At 36.9% G+C, this 22,826-nt stretch overlaps 1 protein-coding gene and 1 pseudogene across 5 annotated transcripts in view; one reads left to right on the top strand and one right to left on the bottom strand.

Annotated features, from left to right (window-relative positions):
* The window catches only part of LOC149741812 (cullin-4A-like), a 43,492-nt gene that overhangs the window by 11,060 nt on the left and 9,606 nt on the right, over positions 1-22,826 (bottom strand). For all 5 annotated transcript variants that reach the window (XM_089876803.1, XM_089876794.1, XM_089876811.1 and 2 more), the window contains exons 3-9: positions 19,924-19,999; positions 7,207-7,297; positions 1,482-1,601; positions 1,123-1,196; positions 901-1,063; positions 633-805; positions 310-496 (exon numbers count right to left, since the gene is read on the bottom strand). In XM_089876803.1, the coding sequence (XP_089732929.1) occupies positions 310-496; positions 633-805; positions 901-1,063; positions 1,123-1,196; positions 1,482-1,601; positions 7,207-7,297; positions 19,924-19,999 (884 nt within the window). The remainder of the gene's footprint in view (positions 1-309; positions 497-632; positions 806-900; positions 1,064-1,122; positions 1,197-1,481; positions 1,602-7,206; positions 7,298-19,923; positions 20,000-22,826) is intronic.
* LOC149741816 (uncharacterized) lies at positions 12,284-15,730 on the top strand (annotated as a pseudogene).

Here is a 22,826-nt window from a genome sequence, read left to right on the forward strand (position 1 = left end):
AGTAGCAAAATCCAATAAGTAAGACCCGGCCGTTTAAGGATTAACCATAACATCGTGTTTAATAATCCATGGTGTATACTTCAACTTCTTCATTTGTGTAATTGTTTTAACAGCAAAATACCAAAATACCTTTTTGAAGTTATCCTTACAACACTCATTTATAGCTGGGGTAGTAAGTATAGTGTGCTAACCTTGTTTAATATACTGGGCAGGTAACCTTGCTATAAATTTGACACCATACTGAAAAAACTTTAAAAACTTGACCTATCCAGAACAAAAAGTTGTATCATTTGTTTGAGGCCCAATTACCTTGACATGTTTATTAAAGTGAGTACATAATGATTGTATCCCATCCTTCACTGCTGAGAACAGTTTATACAATCTCATTAAATCATCAATGCGATTTTCCACTATGAGGTGACTTAACCCTTTGCTTAAGAGTGCTTCTGTATGCTTGGATATTAGTTGCTCTTCAACACACAGTGTCAGGGGTTTCCTGAAATTAAATTTTGAAAAGTAAGCAACTTAAACCACTGACATATTGAAAAGTAATATCTAAAAGAGCTAATTATTTATATTTTGGCTGACATCTACAGTTTACATAGTATTTTTTTTTTGCTTTAAAGCTTTACAATGTTGAATGATCCATGCAAGCAAGGCACAGATCTCTCTCCTCAGATATTCTTCTCTCTGTGTGAATCAGATACTCGTGTACTTCCATTGAAGATCGTTTTGCGGACCCTTCAATTGAATAACTCTCTTCTGTTTCATGAAGAAAACGCTTCTCAAACATTGTGTGATAAATCTAAATGAAACTTGTATTGGGTTAGGCCTTCTATAAAATAATACATGATTGGACAATGCTCTGAATGCTAGGTATCCAAGTTAACATAAACTCACATGGAGATCATTAAGCATAGATAGAAGATTGCGGAGTAAACATCGATCAATTGTGTCTCCAGACCTTTCTCGCTTTATTAAATTAAGCAATCCAAAAAAACAACGCTCTCGAACATGTTCTCGACTTAACACATTTTCACGAAAAAGATCAAGGCCAAGATCCCTGGAATATTGGTCATTACGAAGAATATTCTTTACCCTTATAGTCAACCACTAACTTACCATAATGAAGGAAGCATGGAATTTTGAAGAACATATGTTCGATCAAGCACCAGGAATATGCAACGGATCATAATCTATAATCAGTGGTGTGTAATATTTGATATTCTAATGATAATAAATTACTCACGTAAAACTAAAATCAATACATGATTAAAGATTTAAACATAATAAGTTAAATACCTATTTCAACTTATTAGTTCTTATCAGCTGTCATTGCATGCAAATTGAGCTCCTTTTTAACTGAACACTGAACTTCATTAAAGTGTACTATGAACAAATTTTTTTGTTTGGATTTGGTTTGTCAAATCGCCAGTTAAGTCTATGGAATATTTTAAATAAAACAATCAATGAATAATGACCGTTTGCTGGCAGTGATCTTGCCACTGTTGTTCAAGTTTTCGAAGAAAGCTTTCACCTGAGACACCATCATCAAATATATGAACCTGCTTCCTGATGTGAGACTCGCATACATCCTTCAACTTTTAAAAGAAATCTTTAAAAATTTATCAAAAGAAGTTTAACTGTATAAAAAATGCATTACTTGGCAAAAGAGTATACTTGAAATAATATTGTTTCAGTTACTCACAAAAGAGACACTGGGGTAAAAGGGATTTTATGACAGGGGGTATACCCCATACCAACCAGAGCTGCCATTAAGCCGTTTGCTCAGGACACTGAGTTCAATTTACATTGTTATATTTTTTTTTCGCGGAATAATCATGTCCAATCCTACAAGGCCCGAAATGCCTGTCGCGACAGTTGACGTAGTGAGGCTAAAATTTTACCTGCAGGTGTTGTCAAAGTGTGGGTCAGCAACGAATTTTTTTTATCTGTAGGGGCAATTCCGGCGTATGTCAGTGTAATACTATTCCATTTAGAGGACAAATAATATCTCTTTATAATTTAAGGTTTGTTATTACATTTTATTAAAATGATTTCTCGTTATCTCTTACGACTTACGTAAAACTAGTATAATACGACTTGGAGCTTGACCTTGAATCTGAAGAGCCTTAGTTCAGTCGCAAGCCGTAACTTTGTTTTTTTTTATCGCGTCTTAGAAAAAAAACAAACCATTTCTATAGTTTAATTTTTTCTGGTTCGCAGGTTTTAAGTTTAATTCGAATTGCTTTTTGAAAGCATGAAGGCCTTGCGTAGCTACTAAAAAGTATTTATTTCATAAAATTGAATATATTTCTTTAGGAAGATTTTAGGAATAATTTACTTTTACAATTGGAAAATCCAGGGGTTGTATACATGTCTTGTATAAATTCTATTATTTCTCAACGCTCGGAGGATTAACCATTTAACTGCTTAAAGCAACTCCAGTCTATGTGGGACCACATGTCACTTCAACGGCGATTCTGCGGTCATTTCTCCATTATCCTTACCAAATTCGATCTCATTTGATGGAGGAAGCAATTTCCTTTTGATTTAAGCAATACAGAATATATCAACGATTAACAAAGTTTGAGTATTGGTTTATAGAAGTTTTTGAACATTTTTAACAAATTTAGCCATTTTTCTTCAATTTTGTGCCCAGTTTTGGCTGTAATCTTCTGTTCGCTCCAATTCGAAGTTGCCGTAGGGGATTCCCCTTGCATACAAGTGTTGTTTAGGCTTCGCAAAGCATTTTTAGCTTTGAAAACTCATTGTAGTGGTGCTAGCATAGAATTTTCGTACTAAGTTGCTCAAATGGACACTGGGACAAATAGGCTTGCATTTTCTTTGATTTTAGTTGTTGAATTAGCTGGTATTCCTCTAATTAGTATGATTTATATATAAACAAAGCAAATCTGTTTGAAAATTCAAAATTTATAACCATCTGCCTGACCGCTTTTCATGATAACTTGTGCTAAAGTTGATGGGTAAAATATTAGGGATGCACCGGGTCGAATCCGGGTCCAATTACCCGGTCGAGTATCGACGTTTTCGTGGTATTCGGACCCGGCCGGGTATCGTAATTACTCTGTCCGGGTAATTTCATTAATATTTTAGTTGTTCGTCATTTAATAACACGGAAAAAATGGTTTGTACGGCAGGTATTCAAACGTTTTCATGGCCCGTTAATCCATGTTCTTGCGCAACAAAGTCCGACGTAACATTTCGTACTATGACGAAACAAACATACCTTCATTCGAGTTGCGCAATACTGTGCGTAAAAATAAACTAAACGCATTTATGCATACTATACTCCGTGAAATTGTTGCTGTACAAGAGAATTAAGAATAAGAATGAGTTCTACTTCAAAGTCATCTTCTGTTTAGAAGTATTTTGAAGTAATGGAAACAGACACCTCTACACCAGTATGTAATCTGTGCAACGTATCGATAAGTCAGGGAAAGTCTGTTGCTACATATACGACAAGCTCCATGATAAAGCACTTACTATTAAAAACATCAAATCGATGTAAGGAAGCAAGAAAGTGGTGTGGCTACTCAAAGCAACTGCGGTAAAAGACCGACCGCTCAACAGACAATCGAAGGGATGTTTGCCAAAAAACAATGTTTTTCAACAACGCACCCGGTTGCCCAAAAAATTACAAAACTTATATGTGAGATGGTTGCAGCAGATTTTCTTCCTTTCTCTGTGGTCGAAAACGAAGGCTTTAGGCGTTTAATTACTAAACTCCAACCACGCTATAATATTCCGTCAAGAAAATATATATATGAAACGTGCATGCCTGAAATCTACACCCAGGTAAGACAATTTATAAAACACCAGGTCAATAATTCGATGGGTTGTTTTGCTGGAACGACAGATATATGGACAAGCATTCAAAACATCGCGTATATGAGCCTCACGATTCATTTTGTATCGTGTAATAAGGGCAATCTTCGTCTTCTGTCCTACGTGTTGCCGTGTAACGAATTAGAAGGGTCGCATACTGCTCAGCATATCTTAGAAGAGATAAAACTTCAAGAAGCTCTCTGGGATATACAGTTACGGTACATGGTCAGCGATAATACAGCCAACGTTGTTAAAGCCCTGCGTGATGGTGAGATCAAGGGAGTGCGGTGCATGGCGCATACCATCAACCTAGTTGTACACCACGCCTTAAAAAATTCCCAACGAACGGTCAATGATACAGTCGCCGTTGCTCGTCGTATTGTTACATACTTCCACCATTCTCCGCGGGCATGCGGCATGTTAAAGTCAGTGCAAACGGATCTTAACCTTCCAAAACACAAGCTCATCCAAGATGTCCCAACTCGTTGGAACTCAACATTTTTTATGCTTGAGCGATTATTGGAGCAGAAACCCGCAATAAATCAGTTATATCAGACCCATGGAGAGTTTCAGAACCTATCGTTTAATGAGTGGAAGCTAGTTGATTCATTAACAATTGTTTTAAAAATGTTCGATAAAGCCACCTGTGAGCTGAGCGGCGAGGTAGCAACAATTTCTCACATTCTGCCTATTAAAGTAAATCTTGTGAGGAAATTTAAAAGATTTGAACATGAGAATGCAGAAGGCAGGTTGTTTGGTATAGGCACTTTCATATCGGTACTAAAAGAGCAGTTACAACACAGGTTTAGTAAACCACACCGTGGTGTGCCACAATCTAAAGATTGCTATTTCTACAACGATGACGTATATACCACCTGCGCCGTTGCCGCAATATTGGACCCGAGATTTAAAACTTCTTGGTTGGATGATACGGTAGAAGTTACTCGTCTTTCTACTGCCATACAGCAACTTGCTCTGCAGCATGTTAGTAGTGAAAACACTGGTGTCGATGCTGGTGAACACCTGTCATCGACAGACGATTCCGGCAACGAAGATAGCATTTTGTTTGAGTGTCCTTTGTCCGACGATCAAATTGTTGACACTAAAACAACGCCAGGATTGGAACAGAACGCCGAACAACAAAAAAATAAAATAAAAACAACAGTTATGCGTTACATTGGAAGCCAACGAATAAAGTCTTCAAAGTCGCCGTTGGATTTTTGGATGGATCACCGCGCGGACTGTCCCGCATTGTTTTCCTTAGCTGTATCACTTTTTTCTTGTCCACCAACAAGTGTATCGTCGGAACGTCTTTTCAGTTCATCGGGCGTGATTGTATCTCCCCTGCGTAATCGTCTCAAGCCAAAGAATGTGGAATTGCTAACACTTTTGCACTACAATCTCCGTAAACTTAATTTTTTGTATTAAATGGTGTCTAGGAATTTGTGCCTCTCATGTAAATAAATGTTTTTTTTATGGATAAAAATTCGTTCCGTATGTAAATAAAAATTCGTTCCACATATTCAGTTGAATTGATGCGCTAATCAATGTATACATGTCTGATGGATCGACTAGATTATGGTTATTTCGTTTTGATACCTACTAATTCGCCGACGGACGTGTCTATACTTGCTTGCATGCATGCGATGTAAGGCTACACAAGGCGCATTTTCGCTTTATATGACAACCGCATACTCGTGCGGACTCGACGACATCCGCATAATACATAAATAAAAACGCCTTTTTGACGTCACTCGCCTATTGTGATGTCACTCGCCGGGCACTCGAATTCGAACGGGTAACGTTTCTCATTAATTTTTAATTTCGTCCCATCCCTATAAAATATATATACATATATTTGGTTTTGAACGAGATTTGATGTTGGATTCAACATGAACAGAACCTATAGGATATTCAAGCTGGGAAACTTTACTTCCTTTCAATGAAAATCAAGCGAAACACCCTAATGACATTTCGAACTGTGTTTGATGTTTTAAAGCTGTTTTCACTGTTATGTTATTAAATTTGTGTTTTCTAGAGCCTCATTGATAAATACAACAGACCAAAATTTACTTTATTTACTGAAAACAAAAATTTTGTCCACAGCACCATCATCAGGAGGTTCAAAAGTACGACACCGATGGCTCTTTATGAGATTTTTGCCTGTATGAACATGCTAGAAGTACATGTTATACATCAAAAGAAAGATATTTTCATACTGATCAAGTTTGCTACGCATTTTTTTTATATATTTATGTGCATTTCTAAAATATTCCATATTGAAAAATTCATTATGACATCATCGTTATTTTGATGACGCTAAAAAAAAATTAAAAATATGAAGTTGAAGACAATTTTATACTACAAACTTTCTACAGCATGTTTTGCTCTAACTACTATATTTTGGTTACAAAATCCAATTAGGTGAGACCTGGTCAAAAGTTAAAAAATTTGAAAAAAATAGGGGCCAGTTAAAGGGTTAATGGGGGCAGTGTACCTTTTTATTGTTTATACATTTTATTTAAGGTACCCTTAGGTAACCTAAGGTTTTATTAGGGTATGCTTTGATTACCCTGCATACCCACGTTCCCGCCTATGTGATGGACACTATGTATACTTTTCTCATGGCTTGCAAACTGTAATTTTATTTTAATGCAATGAAGTATGGAAATGATCCATGTTTTTATCGCTTTGTAGCCTACAAATTATCGGTCTTTTGCTTCATGATGAAAATTAAAAACAGCATGAGGTAATTTTGCATATAAAAAAATTACAAAAGAAAAAAGTTGCACTGTCGTAACTAGAGGAGTAAGTGAGTTTTAGGATTTCTTGATGAAAAAAGCACAAATGCTGTTAACCAAAGCCCTGAACGCTTGTTTTCTAGTATGGGAACATGGAATTTTGTAATGCAACAGGGTAATCATCATTAAGTTTTTACATCATTGTCACGAAGCGGCATTTAATCATGGACAAACAAACTGTATTGCCGTTTTGCGAACCTGTTTTTCGTTGCACTGTATTTTCGTTTAGTGTTAATTTTTTATACTATATAGCCTATTGCCTATTTTACCTTCAATGTTTAAAATTAAAATCTTTTTTCACATTGCAATTTTTCACGTTGTCATTCGTTTACGACCTATTCAATACGCGAAATACTGATTATTCTGGCAATAATAGCAACTGTCACCCGGTTACGACAATTTGTATGTGACGTATGATATTAGAATGATTTTTTCGTAATAATTTGGATGTTAAAAAATGTGCTCAGCGACACCTGGCAATGAATCTGAGCACTGAATTACAAACTAATAAAAAGGGACCAAAAAAGTGAATATGAATAAAAAACTTTTTTGATACCTGACCATAGAGATTTTTTGCTATCTTATGAGAACATAGATTTTCAACTGCTTTGTATAATTCTTCAAGGCTGTATCGTATAAATGAGGATCTGAAATGATTTTATTTGTCAATTCAGAATTCATACAACATTGGCTAGTTTTTTAAAAAAACAAAAATATTTATACAAAATAATAGATAATGGTTAAAAAGTTTGAGCAGGTCTTTCTTAATTGGTATTTCGCAGCAAAATGAATGAATGCATAAATGGATGTAACTGACTTTATCCTCGCTTGGCCGGAAACTTGTGTTCATACACCTCGTACTAGTTTACGAGTTACCAAGTATGTTATAAAAACTGACTAAAGGTCATCCAAGGTCACACAAAATAACAAGACCTCTTGATCCAATGCATGTAATATTAGTCTTTATTAGAATAATACTCTGGCACACAAACTCAGCTTATATAGGAACACAAATTCAAGCATAACATTGAACATAGAGATTGAGAAAAAAATAAAATAATTGTTTGGACAATAGTGATACTTTAAGGAGTTAACATACAGGTCATGATAATTATAAAAATCTTGTTGAAGTAAATAATAAATATCTTATAAAATAAAATATTAACATGGTATTTTGTGGGTGAATATTTTCGAGAGGGGATTTTTTTCATTTTCTTTAATGTATGGCTAATAACTTGGACCACCCACTAGCGACCAATGGGTTAGAATGATTGCCGTTAAGTGTCTTGCCTGGTGGCGCAGCCAGGACAAAAACAAGAGGGTTTTCAAGCGCGAAAATTGTTTTATTGAGAAATCTCGGACACTAATTTAGAGCGATATAATGTTTCTTTATTCTGAGCGGGAGAAATTTAGAACACTAATTCAGAGGGATATGTTTCTTTGTTCTAAGCGGGAGAAATCACAGACACTAATTCAGAGCGATATAATGTTTTCTTTATTCTGAACCAGAAAAATCTCGTAAATCCGGATGGTGACCAGTTAATTTTATTGCAAAAATAGATTTAAGCGTGTCTGTTACTCAAGCTACCAAATCTTGGTATAAAGCGTAATTCTGACTATAGTGCCTCAGTGATAGAAAGGGTTGTTTAAGCTGTGATTTATTGTTTTATGTTTGTCGCATTTTCGTAATAATTACATGTGTTCGTAATTATCAGATAACGAAGTCGATCGAATAACAAACATTGCCGTGTTGCACTTTGAACCTTTCGTCATTCAATTGTTACTTCACATGGATTATTACAACATAAATATTAATTATGACATTTTATAATGTACCAATCGTGAGGAATGTGCCGATTGCCTAACCAACCACGAGATCGAAACGTCACATATTTAAACTCTGCGCCAGCTTAGGAAATAAAGGAAGATGCATGTGATAGCATACATTCAACACTTAGTAAGCGAAGCAATCGTTGTGAATCTGTTTTTTTTTGAAAAATGACGAAACGCAACGTCAGTGTACAGCCAGTGTTTTATGAACTATACAATTTATTTAGTGATGTACCGAAGTTTCGGTTTGCCGAATTTATTCGGCCGAATCAGCGATTTTGACAAAGATTCGGTTTTGGCCGAATCGTGCGTAAAGATTCGGCAAAAACCGAACTTTTTCACAGACAATATAAATACGATTAGCAAGAACTTGCGCAATTTGTGAGATAAGAATTAAAGACTATTTGCAACAAATAAGTTTAATTCAATTAATCGTCATGCTTTATAGCAATGCTAATCATTTCGGATACGGTTCTATGGGCTATGGCACACGCGCACTTTGATAAACTTCGTCACATTCGCGACGCTCCCGGTCGTCGATAAAGAAACACTCGCTTTTTCTCTCTTAATAGTGCACGCGTCTGCTCCCGATCGTCGATAAAGAAACACTCGCTTTTTCTCTCTAAATAGTGCACGCGTCTGCTCCCGGTCGTCGATAAAGAAACACTCGCTTTTTCTCTCTAAATAGGGCACGCGTCTGCGCACGATCCCCTGCACATTTTTAGCACAAAGCAGAATACAAAATGTAAAAGTAAAGTTTTCGATTAATTTTTTTACTCTCGGTATAGTTTTAAGCTAGTAACCGTGAGTAGTATAAATGCAGGTTAGCAGGTAAATCACGATTATGTGAATTTTAATTGATGCAAATATAAGTGCGAGGAGCGAAGCTATCAGGAAATTAGAACCAACACAAATTGTAATGTAATATAATATTGCTAAGTATCGTCCCGGCCGAGCTTGGACAGAAGCCAAAAACGTCGGTCTTGGGCACCGCGCGAAAATCAGAGTTTCGCGAATCCCAGTTGCAAGATATTAATTTTACACCTAAAATATTAAATTTAAAATTTATATACACATGTTACGTTACGTAACATTCAAAATCCAAAAAACATTTCATATAAATCCGACAATTTATATACCACAGGGCACAGGCTGCTCGCAAATTAGACTGAGATTAGCATTTCGTCGGTTTCTACAAGAACAAATTCACAACGATTGCTTCCCTTACTAAGTGTTGAAAGTATGCTATCGCATGCGTCTTCCTTTATTTCCCAAGCCGACGCAGAGCGTAAAATGGGACGCTCATACACAATGTATTTTCGTCACAAAAGTAAATATTTTTTTTTGTTTGCGTAACACAGGTTTTGTCAATGGTTACGCCGTTACAGTAAAGAATTTTTAAGTTCTCGAATTAACTGCTCGTCCGTGTTGCAATAAAATTAAATTTATCTAATCCACGCTCGTCCGTCACCGTTGTGCTTTTCTCCCAACGATTTACCTTCCCTGTAGTTTTGGTTCGTAAATACGCGCGTTATTAGGAGACTAATGTTTCCCACAACGCTTTATTGCCACATTAAAGACTTATATTGAAATTGTTGATACTTGTGCGTGACACGGTGCCATGATAAAGTATTTTCCTTTATGTCGTTTTTACCGACCGCTCGTCGCCGTAGGTTCGGATGACGTCATAAACGATTCGGTTGATTCGGCCGAATTGATTCGGCACAAATGGCCGAATATTCGGTTTCGGCCGAATCGTTTTTTTAACGATTCGGTACATCACTAAATTTATTTAAATGTTTAAACTTCTGAATTTTGAAATATTGTTACATAACATAACAAGTGTACATAAATTTCCAGTTTTATGGATAAAATTAATATCTTGTAACTGGGATTTCCGAAACTCTGGTTCTCGTGCAGTGCAAACGAACAACGTTTTTTGGCACCTGTTCTAGCTCGACCCGGACGATATTTACTTTGTGACGAGCCGTTTCAACATTTTTAGCTAATCGTTGTGTTTTTGATGATACGCCACTGGATGCACCGCCGGATGTAAGAAAGTTGACTTCATATTATACGATTTTTTTAAACCCCCCCAAAAAAATAAATTGAAATTTTTTTTTCCTTTTGTTTTTTAGTAATTGTCGTAACATTATTTTAATTCACATTAATTGCGTAAAGCGTGTCATTTCATGTTATATTCTCTACTACAGTGGTTTCAAACTTTTTAAAATTAAGGCGCTGCTTAAAGCACGTACTAAGTATTTTTGCAAACTTAACTATAAGTAAAGCGGCATAAATATCCAACCTGTTTTCAAGCCCCTGCAGGCAAAATAATCAATGAGATAACTGCTATTATGACGCAAATAATCAGCATGTTAATTACTATTATGTCGTAATGAATTGCCAGTTGAAACAATCGCTACTATGATGCAATGAATCGACATGTGAATCCTTACTATTTCGTAATAGACATGCTGCTTGGCTGAGCAAAACATCGTAAAAATAAAGCAGTGTTAATTCTGAAACATATTTAGGCAAATTACATTTATTTTACTCGCAACTTTAAGAAGGCAATGCTAAGTATGCAATACGAATTCCAGCTAAAAAACTCTGTAAATAATCAGGTGACTTTTTTGTTTAACATTCAAAAGCCTTTAGTTTTATTATGTAAGTGGTATGAGAACGCTGCATGAACTAAAAAGTGGTATGGGAATAGATAAAGTTTGGAAACCATTGATTTAAATAAATCATATAATTTATAAAACATTGGCTACACGCTGAGGTTGCGTTTCGTCATTTTTACGAGAACAGATTTACAACGGTTGCTACGCTCACTTAGTCTTGAATTTGCGCATAGGTGTCGATTTCCGGTGTGGCAGAGGTGGCATGCCACCCCAGTTTTAATGTCTACAGTGTTAGAATACGAAACACACTACACGCGCCACCTCACTTATATACAATCAACTACATTGGTAACGAAAGTTCACTACAAACGGGCCATTGTTTCGTTAAGTTTGAACTTTTAGACTTGGTACCTCAACTCTAAAATGCTCCGCACGCATGCCTTCATGCAGTTCCTATTGCATCTAATTTGTATGTGTGGTGCCCCTCCCCAACTACGTGCATTGTGTTCTGCCTCAGTGATTTTGCCGTCTTCCTTTTTCTACCTGGCCTCCTGTTTGACCTTGTTGGTCATTTATTCTAAACGTGTGCTTGTGTTTTGAGGTGCTCTAATAAACCTAACTACTAGCTTAACAGAATTAATGACGCAACAATGCCGCATGTTCTATACTAATAATATACTTGTCTATACTAAGAAATTATATAATACTGCAACATTTGGACTTTGTGCCTAATGTTTAAATTTATTGATTACCGCAAGCGCAAATTAAAATATGAATCAGCCGAGCATGGAAACTCTTTTCTCTGCAGCGAAAAAAACAAAAGGGTAGTGAAAACGTAGCAGAATCTGCTTTGTCGACATCCGCCGTAATGTAGCCATCACCTTAAACGGATGTTGCATACCAGCCTCTACTGTCCACAGAAGCACCTGACTTGTGTTTGTCTGGGGAACAGATCTTGCCGCAAAGTATGCCAAAAAAATGCCTCTGGCAGATCTGAAGAGCGGCATTGGTTCAACAAGTTTCCATTTTAGGTCTTAATAAAGACCAAACTTGTTTTTGTGCCACTTGTGTTTGGGCTTTTAGAAGTCGGCTGGACCCAAGAAGCATGGGAACTTTGAAATCAAGTCCGTGGGTGATGACAGAAAATGGTTGGTGCTATTTTAAAAAGGTTAGACAATGTATAGAATGCTCAAGCCCAACATAAGCGCATCTTCCTCTATCATGGTAAGATACTGTTTGCTTAATTTTCTTTCTCACCTGACCAATAAATACTATTATTTTCTCCTTTATAGATTGGCATGGAAGAATTGGCCACATCAGCATTAGTTGACAGAAGTTTAAAAGAAATATATAAAATAATAGGCTTGTGCTAACAGCAATATTTGACGCTGCCGGGCACCAGGGTGTAACAGACCAGGCATTACGTGATCACAACGATGAAAAAGAAATGGAAAACCTGTGGTCACTACTGCATCAGCTTAGCAAACACAACCCGACTATTAAGGATTATTTTTATAAAACATTTCGACAGAGTAACTCATGTCCCCGGAAATTCAAAACGAGATGGTGTCGATGTTGGGTCATGCTGTGGTACGGGAGCTTTTAGAAATCATGAAAAAAAGAATCCAAGTTGTTTTGTTTGGAGGTTTTATATTCCATTGTTATAGATGAAATGTCTGATATTTCGCAGTAACTGTGACGAAGCCACTTTGTTCCAACTTGTGGAGGATGTATTAACCCAATACGGGTTGAAACTTTCGCAAATTTGCAGACAAGGGTCTGACGGTGGGGCCAACATGGCAGGAAGAGTTAAAAGGCTTTAAAGCAGAATTTCAAATAAAATTCCAAAGCATCCTATATGCACTGCACAGGGCATCAATAAAGTCTTGTTTGCCAAGATGCTTGTGGGACAAATTTCGTAGTAAAACGGTCTATGGCATCTTTAAATTGCATTGGTAATTTTATTAAAGAATTATCCAAAGGCCTAAACAAATTTAACACCATAACTGCTGGTTCTTCCAAAGCCCCTACAATTCGCCCACTCTGCCCTACGAGTTGGGTTTTAAGCTTAAGTAATCTTGATGCAGCATTGATTAACTACAAAGGCATATTAGAGTATCTTCGCGAAACTAGCACAGACACGCCGCAAAAATGTAGTATCAGGTCCACACATTGTCATACCTGGAACTTGAATATATGAAAAAACTCAGCAGCTATTTCCCTTGGGAGGCTTTTGGAGCACCTCTTTCGAACCATAAAGCCCACCCATGTTTTATGTCAAAGACGACATGTGTTAAATGGAGACATGCAAGAGGCGTTGGCGATGTTAGCCAAGCTGATAAGTCCTCCAATAAAAACGCAGTTGTGTTTTTTGTTGAAACAAATGCAGACACGGAAGTATTTTACTGACATCTTAAAAGATATTTTACAATCCGCAGCACGAGCAACTTTGGAAAGGTACGACTTGCAGCTGCCCCGTTCGGCTACTAAGACTCGTTTTAGAAGACAGCCATTTGACGGAAAATGAAATAGAAGGAATTTTACGACGGAGATAGGGATCCACAAGAACTAAAAAGGGAGAGAGTCTAGTGGTTCGCTCGCTGTCGACGGAAGGGTGTTAAAATCTCAATAAAGCAACTCCGCAAACAGCTAGCAAAAGTCCCGATGAAAGACATAATTCCCAATTTACATACGGCTGTTATTACGTATATCGTGCTGCCAACTTCATCATGCGAGACTGAGCGTTCCTTCAGTGAGCTCAGAAGAATTTAAACATATCTGAGTTCGACACAGAATCAGCAAAGATTTAACAACCTGGCAATACTAAACATTCACAGCAACACAGCAAAATCTCCGGATATAAACCACATCGCTGAGGAATTTAATTCCAAAACACAAACCAGACGTAATCGATTCGGCGTGTGAATTTTATCTCTGTCTGCAGATAAAGATGTCTCTTTATGCTATTTTCTTTGTTGGTTTCCTATTCTTTACGTTAATTTTCTTTACGTTAAATTACAAAGTACTGAGTTGCTTGCATTCGCTCTATGAAGCTACGACCAAGTCTTGTTAGGGGAAAAGCGAGCATTCACAGCACGCTGTAACGCGCTAGTATGACAAATTAACAGGGTCTCACTCGCTTTTAACACAGTTTCTCAAATTGTGTTAATATGTTGTTGCCACCCCCCAAAAAATATTTAAAGTAAAAAAAACGACGCCTATGAACATGCGACTAACCTAAAACAATAATTCGCAGCTTTAACAAAGTTTCTATCACACAGGCGCCCGCACTATAGTCAGAAATACGCTTTATACCAAGATTTGGTAGTTTGAGTGACAGGCACGCGTAAAATCCTGCTGTGCCACTGCCCACAATGGTAGCAGCCACGAGGCTTGAACCCATTACTTCTGGGCTACATGCAGGTGCGATAACCACTTTGCCACAGCACTGGTGATTACAGCAAACACCAAATGAAAGGACGGCAATGTTTAAATCTTAGAACCCCAGAAAGAGTGTGGGCTCGCGGAATATCTTACAATCTGTTTTTATCACAATTGAAAGCAATTAAACAACATACGTTGGGGTTAAGCAATATTGTAAATTATGGTAATGGATGACATCACAATTAAGCTTATTACGTCGACAATTCCCAATAGGTCTCTGTGACTAAAAATGTGTTTGGCTACCAAAAAATAACTGTCCCGAAGTCAACAGCAAGTTGGAATTGGGGATGCACCGGGTCGAATCCAGGTCCAATTAACCGGTCGAGCATCAACGTTTTCGTGGTATTCGGACCCGGCCGGGTATCGCAATTACTCTGTCCGGGTAATTTCATTAATATTTTAGTTGTTCGTCATTTAATAACACGGAAAAAATGGTTTGTACGGCAGGTATTCAAACGTTTTCATGGCCCGTTGATCCATGTTCTCACGCAACAAAGTCCGACGTAACATTTCGTACTATGACGAAACAAACATACCTTCATTCGAGTTGCGCAATACTGTGCGTAAAAATAAACTAAACGCATTTATGCATACTATACTCCGTGAAATTGTTGCTGTACGAGAGAATTAAGAATGAGTTCTACTTCAAAGTCATCTTCTGTTTGGAAGTATTTCGAAGTAATGGAAACAGACACCTCCACAACAGTATGTAATCTGTGCAACGTATCGATAAGTCAGGGAAAGTCTGTTGCTACATATACGACAAGCTCCATGATAAAGCACTTACTATTAAAAACATTAAATCGATGTAAGGAAGCAAGAAAGTGGTGTGGCTACTCAAAGCAACTGCGGTAAAAGACCGACCGCTCAACAGACAAATGAAGGGATGTTTGCCAACAAAAAATGTTTTTCAACAACGCACCCAGCTGCCCAAAAAATTACAAAACTTATATGTGAGATGGTTGCAGAAAATTTTCTTCCTTTATTTGTGGTCGAAAACGAAGGCTTTAGGCGTTTAATTACTGAACTCCAACCCCGCTATAATATTCCGTCAAGAAAATATGTAACTGAAACGCATGGTCAATAATTCGATTGTTTTGCTGGAACGACAGATATATGGACAAGCATTCAAAACATCGTGTATATGAACCTCACGATTCATTTTGTATCGTGTGATAAGGGCAATCTACGTCTTCTGTCCTACGTGTTGTCGTGTAACGAATTAGAAGGGTCGCATACTGCTCAGCATATCTTAGAAGAGATAAAACATCAAGAAGCTCTCTGGGATATACAGTTACGGTACATGGTCAGCGATAATACAGCCAACGTTGTTAAAGCCCTGCGTGATGGTGAGATCAAGGGAGTGCGGTGCATGGCGCATACCATCAACCTAGTTGTACACCACGCCTTAAAAAATTCCCAACGAACGGTCAATGATACAGTTGCCGTTGCTCATCGTATTGTTACACACTTCCACCATTCTCCGCGGGCATGCGGCATGTTAAAGTCAGTGCAAACGGATCTTAACCTTCCAAAACACAAGCTCATCCAAGATGTCCCAACTCGTTGGAACTCAACATTTTTTATGCTTGAGCGATTATTGGAGCAGAAACCCGCAATAAATCAGTTGTATCAGACCCATGGCGAGTTTCAGAACCTATCGTTTAATGAGTGGAAGCTAGTTGATTCATTAACAATTGTTTTAAAAATGTTCGATAAAGCCACCTGTGAGCTGAGCGGCGAGGCAGCAACAATTTCTCACATTCTGCCTATTAAAGTAAATCTTGTGAGAAAATTGAAAAAATTTGAACATGAGAATGCAGAAGGCAGGTTGTTTGGTATAGGCACTTTCATATCGGTACTAAAAGAGCAGTTACAACACAGGTTTAGTAAACCACACCGTGGTGTGCCAGAAGCTAAAAATTGCTATTTGTCATCGACAGACGATTCCGGCAACGAAGATAGCATTTTGTTTGACTGTCCTCTGTCCGACGATCAAATTGTTGACACTGAAACAACGCCAAGATTGGAACAGATGGATCACCGCGCGTCCGCGCGGATTGTCCCACATTGTTTTCCTTAGCTTTATCACTTCTTTCTTGTCCACCAACAAGTGTATCGTCGAAACGTCTTTTCAGTTCATTGGGCGTGATTGTATCTCCCCTGTGTAATCGTCTCAAGCCAAAGAATGTGGAAGTGCTAACATTTTTGCACTACAATCTCCAAAATCTTAATTTTTTGTATTAAATGTTGTCTAGGAATTTGTGCCTCTCATGTAAATAATTTTTTTTTTTTGTTAATAAAAATTCGTTCCACATATTCAGTTGAATTGAAGCGCTAATCAATGTATACATGTCTGATGGATCGACTAGATTATGGTTATTTCGTTTTGATACCTACTAATTCGCTGACGGACGTGTCTGTACTTGCTTGCATGCATGCGATGTAAGCATAGGCGTCGATTTTTTTAACGTTGTAAACCAATCTTAAGGGGGCGAAAAAAATTTCAGTGTATGCCTAACCAGGATTGTAAAAGTTGTAAATCCGGACGGTGATCGTTTAATTTTATTGAAAATCCGGACGTAATATGTTTTACGTGCGTCTGTCACCCAAGCTACCAAATCTTGTTATAAAGCGTATTACTGAATATCACCACGACACCACAGTCTAGTGCGGGCGCCTGTGCGATAGAAACCGTTGTTAAAGCTGCGATCTAATGTTTTATGTTCGTCGCGTGTTCGTAATAATCAGCTAACGAAGTCGCTCGAGTAACAAACATTGCCGTGCTGCAATTTGACATTTTGCGCTTAATTGTTACGTCACATGTCTTATTGCAACATAACTATCAACTATGACGTTTTATTACGTAACAATCGGGAGGAATGCCCACTGCCCAACGAACCACGAGATCGAAACATCGTGTATGAGCGTCACATTTTTACGCTCTGCGCGGGCGTAGGAAATAAAGAAAGACGCATGCGGTAGCATACATTCTACACCTAACAAACGAAGCAATCGTTGTGAATTTATTCTCGTGAAAAGTGCCGTAATGAAACTCTGGTTCTCGTGCGGTGCCAACGAACGATGTTTTTTGGCTTCTGTCCAAGCTCGGCCGGGAAGATAATTTGTAATATCATATTACAATTTGCGTTGGTTCCAACTTACTGATAGCGTCGCTCCTCGCTCTTATATTTGCACCAATTAAAATTCACATAAACGCAATTTACCTGCATTTATTAAAGTTTAAACTATTCTTGGTTGCTTGCTTAAAATTATATCGGGATTAAAACAATTATACGAAATATAGAAGCACATAAACCACAATTGTTATCTAAAATTTTAATAGTTTATCAAAGGTATTATGACGTAATCATCGTCACTTTTTTAATCCACGATGAACGTGCGTAAAACTTTTTATTTGTTTCTACCGATTTAGATACGTCGTTTTGATAAATGTAATATCATTTTAAATTCACAACATAAAGGTTCCATGTGACATGATTTGTGACAAAATTAGTATAGTAGGTGTTAGGAAAATGCATTTTTTTTAATGTTTGCACGAACCGTTTCGTCATTTTAGCTATTCGCCGTGTTCTCGCAATGTAACCGATGCGGTTAAAATAGAGCGCACGTTTATGTCGTCAAAAATTATGGAACAAAGAAACCAAAGAGTATATTGTCGGCCGAACGTAAGAAAGTTGATTTTAATATAAATCGGATTTATTTCTACAAAAAAAATCCGGACGTTTTTCGCCGATCCGGACGGTGACATTATCACTGAAAAAGGGGTATTTTTACAATCCTGTGCCTAACTAGGATGCATGTGAAAGCTAAAACACGACGCACGTGAAAGCTAAACTACAACGCACGTGAAGGCTAAACTACAAGGCACGTGAAGGCTGAAATACGACGCACGTGAAGGCTAAACTACGACACACGTGCAGGCTAAAACACGACACACGTGAAGGCTAAACTACGACACACGTGGAGGCTAAACATGACATACGTGAAGGCTAAACTACGACGCACGTGAAGGCTAAACTACGACACACATGAAGGCTAAACTACGATGCACATGAAGGCTGAACTACAACACGTTGTAAGCTAAAACACGACACACGTGAAGGCTAAACTACTACGCACATGCAGGCTAAACTACTACGCACATGCAGGCTAAACTACAACACACGCGAAGGCTAAACTACGACGCACGTGAAGGCTAAACTACGAGGCACGTGAAGGCTAAACTATGATGCTTGTGAAGGCTGAACTACAACACGCTTGTAAGCTAAAACACGACACACGTGAAGGCTAAACTACGTTTCATGTGAAGGCTAAACAAGACGCACATGAAGGCTAAATTCTGACCCACGTGAAGACTAAAATACGACGCACGTAAGGACTAAACTACGAGGCACGTGAAGGCTAAATTCCTATGCACGTAAAGGCTAAACTAAAAAAGGTTTACACGTAAAGGTTTACTTTAAAAACGCAAACATTCAGCCTGTTTTTAAACCTCCTACATGCTAAATGATAAACGTGTAAATGCCTATTATGACACAAACAATCAACGTGTGGATTGCTATTATTTCGCAATCAATTGCCAGGTTAAACAATTGCTATTATGACGCAATAAATCCACGTGTGAATCCCTACTGTTACGTAACAAACAGTCTACCTAGCAATAAAAACATAGTAAATATAAAGTACAACGCAAACATAAACCGAACGGTTATTTTATTTCGCTTTTGCATTGATCGGGATAATGCGTTGTTACGCAATAATACAGGTACCGTAAACCAGGGGGGCGCGCCCCCGGGGAATCAACGCCAGTAGACGTAAGGCTACACAAGGCGCATTTTCGCTTTATATGACAACCGCATACTCGTGCGGACTCGACGACAGCCGCATAATACATAAATAAAAACGCCTTTTTGACGTCACTCGCCTATTGTGATGTCACTCGCCGGGTACTCGGATTCGCCCGGGTAACGTTTCTGGTTTCTCAATTTTAATTTCGTCCCATCCCTAGTTGGAATTAAAGAACCCAGGTTGTATTAAAGAACTCAGGTTTTACGGCTGCCAGAACCCCAACCACTGCTGTGTGTGTTAGCTAATCAAAACACTGCTAAATAGAGTGTACAGACTGAACATTTTAATGATTTGGCTGCTAATGATTATGCCTTAGTTAAAGCAGCTTGCCACTGCAATCTGCATGAACAGGCATCGTGCTAAACTGTTGAACTTTGATAAATTCATGTATAAATTCAGCCTCTCCAAATTTTTTTAGTAAAATACACTTAAATACACATAGAATATTATATATACATACATACATATTAAACTATTTAAAATTTAAATAAATATGAAACCTGTGAATAGCCGAAACAGCATCTTCAAGTTTTTTCCAGGTATCTCTTTCATAATTGTCCGGTAACACTGGTTTATCTGTGGGTAGCAACAAAGTTATAAGGGTATCTTGACAATAGATTACATTGCCAGGTCTAGAGACTAACTGTAAAATAAATCATGTCTAATGATTTTTCCTAAACAGTGGCAGACAAAGATTTAGAGTTAACACAAAGATCATTAAATCTCAGTATTTCTAGGTACGTTTTTAAATGTCGTATATTATTTAAATAGTGCTGCATCTACTTATACAGTCACCCCGCTTTAACGAACTACATCTGAACCAAACCAAACTGTTTCTATGAAGTGGGTGGTCTTATTATATGGGGATGAACTAATTTGACACTCTTGACCCCTAATAAAACACTTGCTTTATCTCTCTAAAAATAGTGTAGGCGCCTGCGTCCAATGTTTAATAAGGTAATGCTATTAAATCCTATTTTTGGTCGAAATGTGCTCCACTTAAGCAGCTATTGATCTGTTTAAGTGGGGAGTTTGCAAACGTTTATTAGGGGAGTTTGCAAAAAGTTTATTAGAATTTGGACTTACAAAAAATCGATCTGATTAATATTTAACACAAACAAGTATGGCAACACTGTAGGAATATTGAATTAGACATCCTGTAGTTGTTAATAAATTAATGATTTAAATTCAGAACAATCAAAAGTAACAGCTGGTACTTTATTTGCTCTTTGGCTCTAGTGTCTTATTATCCATAGAAACAGTGTGGTGTATACCATCACGATTTCTAGCTTTCGGCTTGCATATGTAACAACATGAAACTAATACAGTAGTGCTGCAGCACAAAGACCAGATGATAAACAAACAATAGATTAATTAACGGGCCAACGAGTTTACCCAATTATGTTTGGAAAAAAAGCAACCTGTAAACTCTAATAATCTGGTGCTACAAAAACGTAACCAACAAAATCAAGTCCAACCACTAGTAGTAATAGAGAATTATATTTCACTTAAATGCCAGCGTCAGTCTCTGCAAAAGAAGCTTATAAAAAAAACAAAAAAGTGATAGAATGGAGAAAACCAAGAAACACAAACACCCACATCTGCAAACATTAAAAACAACAGCACGGAAGAGGCACGCTGGACAAACAAAGGAAAGCAGGAACACAGTGAAAGGTGTAAACTGGGTGTAAAAGGTGACAAGAAAGTGAGATAACCAGGGAGCGTGCCTCGGATGCCTCGGAAAATAATGAGTCGAAACGGCAAGCAAAACAAACAAGACAAGGAAAAAAACGCGAACAAAAGTGAAAACAGGAGGCAAAATAGTGGAAAACTATTTGATACAGGTAGTATCATCTTCTTGATTTTGATTTTTCTCCATTCTATCACTTTTCTGTATTTTTATAAGCTTCATTTGCAGAGACTGACGCTGGCATTTAAGTGAAATATTAATCTCTATTACTACTAGTGGTTGGTAGGGATGCACATTACAGAATAAATAGGTATTCTAGAATATCCTAGAATACTTTATTTCGAAATTAGAATTCCAAATCTAGAATTTTAAATCTTTTTATATTTATAGGAAAAAATAATTTTACCCACATAAGTCAGTTTATAAACTGTTTTATAGCAGCCTTGTTCGATCATGAGCTGTAAAATGATCAAAAATTGTACTATTGGGTAGTTTTTGCGCCACGAACATATAGCTGGCTATGAAAAGAGTAAAGACGTTGCACAAAAATATTTTTTTTCAAAATTATTAGGTTTTAAAAATTGTAAATATAGTGTATGAGATGACGAGTGATGACGCCATTAAACAGAATGCCGAATCCCGTAATTAGATTCGAATACAAAAGGATTGGAAAATCATGGATTCGAAATTCTGTACTGTGCATCCCTAGTGGTTGGACTTGATTTTTGTTGGTTACGTTTTCGTTTAGAGATTATTACTGTACTTTATTATACAAGAATCGTTTAACTATGTGAACATCAGATCAGGGTCAGATTTCCAGAATTTATTACAAGTAAACTCTGATTATAATAAAAACATGTGTAAAACTAATTGGAAAGATAGGCCTACATTATAAAACAAGAATGTAGTAACAGGTATGTGTATTGTTAAGTGGGAATCCCCCTAAAAAACATTTTATCACAAACAGGTTTTGTGGGTAAAAATAACATTTGTTTCACATATTTTTTATTCTAACTTCATTCTAAATGGTATTTATTTTTTTCAGTACAACACAAGTTACTAAATCAAACAAAAATTTGAAAAAAAAAACTTTTTATGAGGTTTGCTAAACTTTTTTTGTGAGAATGCGATTCACATTATGATTGCAGTTATTTGCTAAATATATTAGTACCTTGCTGCTGATATATTTTAATTTTAAATTTTACGAACAATTCATATCTTTTTTTTTTCTTGCTTCTTTATCCCAAAATTGCCTTATTGATAGGGGTAAAAAAATGTTTTAATATGTAAAAAAGGGTAAAAATAAACTGTTTTTTTCTGTTTTTGTTTGTTTACCTTAACTAATATTAACTTTGTGATAAAACTGTATAATATTTTAATTTAAAAAATGATTTAATTTGTTTAAAGGTAATCAAGTATCAAAAACAGATATTTTACAGCTTTGCCTACATTTTCTGATGATTATTCCTCTAGACAAAAAAAGGTTTAATTTATTTATTACTTGAAGAGAAAATCGAAAGATTATGTTTCCTGGTGAAACACATGATTATGTCACTCAAAATTTGGGTGTTCCTTCCCCGATATATTACGTCATTAAAAGCTTAAAGCTGTTAGTTAAGGGTAAGGAAATTTTACGAGCTGCCGTTTTTTGATCTGTATTTCATGGGTTGCATAAAAGCGTTTAAACGACACATGGAAAACTCTGCATGAAAA

Source organism: Ciona robusta, chromosome 1 (genome assembly GCF_009617815.1).
Source record: "Ciona robusta chromosome 1, ASM961781v2".
In the NCBI taxonomy this organism is placed as follows: domain Eukaryota; kingdom Metazoa; phylum Chordata; class Ascidiacea; order Phlebobranchia; family Cionidae; genus Ciona; species Ciona robusta.